Source organism: Nannospalax galili, unplaced genomic scaffold (assembly GCF_000622305.1).
Source record: "Nannospalax galili isolate Female #2095 unplaced genomic scaffold, S.galili_v1.0 scaffold713, whole genome shotgun sequence".
Taxonomy (NCBI): Eukaryota; Metazoa; Chordata; class Mammalia; order Rodentia; family Spalacidae; genus Nannospalax; species Nannospalax galili.
The window spans coordinates 1792274-1798836 of record NW_008333780.1 but is presented as its reverse complement, the minus strand read 5'-3'; the positions used below and the strand labels follow the sequence as shown (position 1 = coordinate 1798836).

Below are 6563 nucleotides of genomic sequence, written 5' to 3'. Positions count from 1 at the left end.
ACTCATAGAGATCCGCCTGCCTCTGCCTCCCCAGTGCTGGGATTAAAGGCGGGCACTACCATGCCCAGCTTAAAAATAGATATTTTTAAAAAATATTTCATTATTTTTTATTTTATGTGTATGAATGCCTGCATGTAGGTAAGTTCACCAGTGTCGTGCAATGTCCTCAGAGGACAGAAAAGGCCGTTGGATCCCCTGGAACTGGAGTTACAGACCGTTGTCAGCTGCCATGTGGATGCTGGGATTTGAACACAGGTCCTCTGCAAGAACAGCCAGTGTTCTTAACTGCTGAGCCATCTCTCCAGCCCTATTTATTATTTTTATTTTATGTGTATGAGTGTATTGTCAGTAAGTGCACCCGTGTCACGCAATGCCCAAGGCAGTCAGAAGAGGTCGTCGGATCCCCTGGAAGTGAAGTTAGGAACAGTTGTTAGCTGCCATGTGTGTACTGGGATTTAAACCCCAGTTTTCTGCAAGAGCAACCAGTGCTCTTAACCACTGAGCCATCTCTCCAGCCCACCCTGGCCTCTTTATGTAGGTCCTTGGGATCTGAACTCAGCCCTTTATGCTTGTGCAACAAACACTATCAGCTGAGCCACCAAAGCCTTGGTATTGGATAATTTTCTTGTTTACTTGCTCAGTGTTCCCTTTTGTCACAGAAGTTAATCTCTTATTAATTAGTATTATTAATTATTACCTCTTATTGTCTTATTATTTAAGGGCACTCATTCCCTTGTTTTCCCAGAACCTTGAAGAGTGCATAGATATGGTATGTGGTCCATAAATAAATTATGTTCCTAGGCTTGTGAATCCCAGATTTTATGCAAATACATAAAATTATGTGTATTCATACATATATGGTATGAAAACAGAAGTACAACTCTTTAGGGGTACTAACGGGAAGGGGATGGGTGAGAAAAAGGGGAGTTAGGGGAGATGAGAGGCAATATGCTCAATATACCATATATACATGTGCTAGATTTGGAGGTACATGCCTTTAATTCCAGCCCTTGAGAGGCAGAGACAGGTGAATCTCTGTGAGTTCAAGGCCAGCGGGGTCTACATAGCGAGTTGCAGGCCAACTAGGGCTACAGGGAGACCCTGTCTCAAAAAGACAAACAAAACAAAACCCTACATACCTGTGTAAAACCATTAAACAAGTTAGTTGCTTTCTCAGTCAGATATTTAAAATAGCAGCTCCAACTGTTCTTAACTTTTCCCCCACAGAACTTAAGTTTTAATAATGCTATATCATCTATTTTATTTTCCATTCCTGCGTTCCTAAACCCTCCATAAATATTCTCAAAGCCTAAAGGAGTGCCTAGGTCAAAACAGCAAATGTTATATTAAGTGCGGTGTTTTCTTTTTCTGGTGCTGAGAATTGAATTTAGGGCCTCACGCATGCTAAGTGAGTACTCTGCTACCGAGTTGTATTCCCAGCCCATTTTTATTAACTGGTTTTATTAAATGGTTTGAGGAGTGAATACATAAATGAACGTCTTTTTAAGGGTAGGGTATCATGACCTACAAAATTTCTTACGTGTAGGCTGCGGTAGAGTACTTGTCTAGCATGCATGAGGCCCTAGGTTCAATTTCCAGTAATCACTGGGTTTTTTGTTTTGTTTTTGTTTGTTTTGTCTGAGATAGGGTCTCCTTTGCAGCCCTAGCTGGCCTGGAACCCACTATGTAGACCAGGCTGGCCTTCAACTCAAGAGACATCCAGCAGCCTCTGCTTTCAGAGGCTGCCACCACGCCCTCTTCTTTTTTTTTTTTTGAGACTAATCTTCTCGTCTTCCAAGTGCTGCTATTACAGGCATGTACTACTACACTCTTGGATAGCTAATCCTCATCTTCTCCCCTCCATAGCACCCCGCCCTACGCACCATAGGCGTGGAGAGAAAGAGAAAGCACGCTTCTTCACTCGGGTTGCCAGGCTTTGGGCGTGGGTCCAGGGCTGCAGGGAGTCGCCTTGGCCCCGCCCCTCCCCAGAGGCCACGCCCCTACATGCCAAAAGCCATATAGGCGGCTGACGTCAGGCCGTTTGTTGTCATTGGCGGTTCCCAAGATGGCGTCCATCGTGGAAGGGCCGCTGAGCAAATGGACTAACGTGATGAAGGGCTGGCAGTACCGGTGGTTCGTGCTGGACTACAACGCGGGGCTGCTCTCCTACTACACGGTGAGTGGCGGGAAGCCCGGCTCCTGGGCTGTGGGCTTCGCCGAGCCGGCGCTGGGGTGCTCGGCTGCCGAGCGACGTACGCGAGCTTTCCGAGTGGAGGAGGGCTTTGCGTCCGGTAGCCAATGGCCGGGAGCGCGGTGCGGGCGCAGCCAGTGAGCGGCGCTGGCCGGTAGATTTACGGGCGGGGGGCGAGCCGGGCGCCCCGGGAGGGGAGTGAGTCGAGGTGGGGTCCGGGTGCGGCGACTCGCCCTGCGGTCGCGGGTGTCCCCGCGCAGCCCCCTGGGGTGGAAGCGGGCTGCCTTCCCGGGCAGTGGTCGTGCGAGCCCCAGGTCCAAAGGTGACCCTTGGGCTGCGCCGCTGCGGTCCCGCCAGGCTGTCTCCGTTCTTCGCAGCGGGCGCGGGCGTAACGGACGCCTTAACTTTGGGAAGCTGAGATTGCCGATGCAGCTTTCCTTCTGTGAGCGGGAGGTAGAAGGGACAGTGAGGTTGCCCGCAAAGTTATGTTCTGGGAAGGGCTGGGTCCAGGACTTCACTGCCCTGGACACGAGTAGGTGGCCCTTGGCGGGTCGATGAATTGCTGTGAATCTTAGGCGCTGACGGCCTCTTGCACCCGCATCACGTTAGAGATGGAAGGTGGGCGGTATTAGAGAAATTACTAACGCAGGTGCTTTCTTTGAACGGGTGTATCGTTAGTAATAGCCGGTGAGTGGAAGCAAACCACTCAGAGGGACAAAAGAGAATGTCTTGAAGCCTTTAGAAAATGATAGAAGAAAAAGGGAAAATACAATTATGGGAGAAGAGTTAATGTTGATGAGAGAAATAGGGATACATAGTTCATTCAGTTAAAAAATTGAGCTCCAGCGGCTTTCTGTGCCAGTGAGAATCAGCAGTGATGAAAACATTGCTCTCTCTTCAGGAGCTTTTATTCTAGTCTAGGGGGCCCCTGTGCTTCATCTTACTCTTACAAGATAGGTATTAATCATCTCCATTTAATATCCCCATTTTACAGTTTTGAAATCTGAGGCTCCAGGCTTTTAAGTAATTATTAGCTCAAGATCACATAGCTAGCAGTAAGTGGTAGAGTCAGTGTTACCATTAATTGCAGTTTTGCCACTCAAAGGAGAAAAAAAAAACTAAGTCATTAAGACAAGCCTGCAGGAATTACTTTCATCCTTCAACCGTGAACTTCCGTGTGTGAGTGTGTGTATGTGTATTTGGGGGCTGTAACAGAAGGATTGGGAGTTTAAGGTCAGGCCAGGGTACCTAATGAGACCCTGTCTAAAAAAGGCTGGGTGTGGTAAGCACATGCCTTTAAGCCAAGCAGAGGCATGTGAATCTCTGTGAGTTCTGGCCAGCCTGGCCTATATAGAGAGTTCCATGCCAGCCAGGACTACACAGTGAGACCCTGTCTCACAAACAAACATCAAAATTCCAGGAGGTGGTGGAGGCAAGAGAATCCGGAGTTTCAGTGTCATCCTCTGCTATGTAGAAAGTTTGAGGCTCGTCTGGGTGATATGAAACTTTCAACATCCCCCCCCCCCCCAATTTTCAAGGTTAGGTGGGCATGGAAGAGAAACATTTTATCCTGAAAACTCTAGAATTATGAAATCCCATGACTCAGATAAATGAATGATACTGAGTTTCAGAGGATGTGAATGTGAAAATCAGAAAATCCCACAGAACCTTGCCCACATGTTCATGATTTCAATTAGTGGCACTATAGAATTAAGTTACATTATTATTCCAAATTTGTATGGGTCTGAATCTAGGAGCCATCTTGGAGAGGTCCCATGTTGGGGTTCTTCGGAGCTCCTAGCCTAGACAAAACGTTCCTCTCCCTTGTTCTTCCTGTAGCGCGTTCTTGTTCTTTTTCTGCCTCCTTGTCCCTTGTAGTTTTTGAATACTTGGATAAATACGTCTTTGTCCTTCTGGCTAAATACAAGTTTTTCGTGTACTTTTTTCCTCCTTACGGCTTCTCCTCCCTTCTGAGATTAGATTCTATGAAACATCATCCTTGCTTGAGGGAGGCAGTATCATATTTCTCATTAATGGTTGTTTGGAAAATCTTTTCCCCTTAATTCTTCTGTGTTATTTGCTTACAGAGAAATGTACTATCTTATGAAAATAAAATGATAACTGAAGGGAAAGTAGGAGTCACACTGAATGTGGACAGCGAGTGTACTCTTCGCTGTTGTTTTAGTATGTTAGGGTTCTCATGGGTCTAGATTAGTGATATGTGTGTACCTAATAGCTTCCAGGAGGCTATCTGAACTGGTTGTACAACATTTTAATCAGGGCAGCAGATAGTATCATTCCTTGTTTCCAAAAGTACTTGGGTTCTAGACTAGCTCTGTGGTTGTTGGCCTCTCCTAGGATATTCCTGAAAATTCTGAACTAACCTAGACTGCCCTTGCTTTAGAGTCAGTTTGTACTGAGAGTCAGGATTGAGATAATCTCAGGATTAGGCTAGTGTCACTGGTATTGAACTGAAGTATGTTCAACGAGGCCTTTCTTCAGCCTGGAGCTTCACCAGAGTTCACCAAACTTTGGGAATGGAATCATCTTTTTGTTGTTGTTGTTCTTTTTTGAGACAGGGTCTCCCTATAGCCCCACATGTCCTGGAACTCAACTATGTAGACCAGGCTGGCCTTGAACTCTCAGAGGTCTGCCTGCCTCTGCCTCCTGAGTGCTGGCACTAAAGGCACGCACCACCATGCTGGCCTCATCTTGATTTAAAAAAAAAAATTTTTTTTTTAATTAAAAAAGTTGTATTTGCTGAGCATGGTGGCGCACGCCTTTAGTCCCAGCACTAGGGAGGCAGAGGTATGCAGATCTCTGAGTTCAAGGCCAGCCTGGTCTACATAGTGAGTTCCAGGACACCTGGGCCTGCAGAGAAGACCCTACCTCAAAAAGACAAAAAAAAAAGTTGTATTTATTTGTATGTGTCTTGTGTGTATATATGCAGGCATGCTTGTGCCACAGTTCCCATGGAGAGGTAAGGACTAATTTGGGGAGTTGCTTCTCTGATTCCACCATATGGATCCCAGGGCTAGAACTCGGATTGTCAGCCTAGGTGGCAAGTGCCTTTACCTGCTGAGCCATCTTCCCAGCCTGGAATAATCTTTTTATTTTATTATTTTCTTAGGTTTCATAATCTCTTTTGTTTTACAAGCTGACAGTTAAACCCAGGGCTTTGCTAAGTGAACACTCTACCACCGAGCTACATTCCCAGCCCAATCTTCTTCTTTGTTTTTTTTTTTTTTGAGGCAGGGTCTCTCTCTGTAGCCCCAGCTGGCCTTGAACTCACAAGAGATCCTCCTGCTCTGCCTTCTGAGTGCTGGGACTAAAGGCATGCACCACCATGCCTGACTCCAATCTCTTTTTGAACGAAAGCTTACTGTTCTCCCCACACTCCCATATAAGACTATAGAAACCGATTATCTTCTTTAGGAAAATAGATTCAAGGACTCTTTTCAGGTCTAACCTAGTCTCTTAATTATTAAACTTAATATATTCTAATTCTGGTTCATTTGGCAAGCATTTTTGTAGGGCTGGTTTTGTAATAATCCAATTACTATATGTGCTTGGAATGCAAGCATGATTCCTTTATGTTGGAACTCACTGTCTAGCAGAGCAGACACCTAAACATTTTAAAAAAATGTGACAGGGCTGAAGAGATGACTCAGAGAACAAACAGCAAGCATGAGGGCTGGAGTTCAGAACCCTAGAACCCACATAAATGCCAAGTAGGCATGGTGGCTGCCTGTAGTCCCAGCACTCCAAAGGTCAGGGGGGCCCTCCAGGCACGTTGGCTAGTTAGCCAGAATTGGTGAAGTCGGGGTTCAGTGAGCGATCTTACCTCACTAGAGTGGAGAGTAATAAATACCCAACATTAACTTTGGGCCTCCATCCACAGGCATGCATACACATGTGTACACACATACACATAAGTATGCACACTGCACACACAACCAGTGTGACAAATTCAACAATGTAGATAGAGTGTTGTGGAAATTTTGCCCGGAAAAGACCAGAGGAACATTTGAGCTGAGACTTAAAGGATGAGAAAAAAGGGCATTTTAGGCAAATAGGAAAAGATAGGAATAAATTGGGAAGCTTGAGGACATAAGGTGTATTAGAAGGATTTTGAAAATTTCTTTTCTTTTTTTTTGAGAGGGGCTGGAGAGATGGCTCAGCAGTTAAGAGCACTGACTGTTCTTGCAGAGGACCTGGGTTCAGTTCCCAACACCCACGTGGCAGCTATGAACTATCCTTAACTCCAGTTCCAGGGGAATCCAAAGCCCTCTTCTGGTCTCCACAGCATTTCATATATGGGTGCTCTTACATACATGCAGGCAACATACATGCACATAATAAAAATAAATTA

General features: G+C 45.7%; 1 protein-coding gene across 6 annotated transcripts in view; it reads left to right on the top strand.

Annotated features, from left to right (window-relative positions):
* Positions 1-1960: 1960 nt before the first annotated feature.
* Positions 1961-6563, top strand: part of Osbpl9 (oxysterol binding protein like 9) — a 176597-nt gene continuing 171994 nt past the window's right edge. For 3 of the 6 annotated variants that reach the window (XM_008828452.2, XM_008828451.2, XM_008828450.2), the window contains exon 1: positions 2016-2176. In XM_008828452.2, coding sequence (XP_008826674.1) covers positions 2066-2176 — 111 coding nt within the window. In that variant the 5' untranslated portion in view covers positions 2016-2065. Of the gene's footprint in view, positions 2177-6563 lie in introns of all 6 variants that reach the window. The other 3 variants (XM_008828448.2, XM_029561272.1, XM_008828455.2) reach the window with 2 other exon arrangements.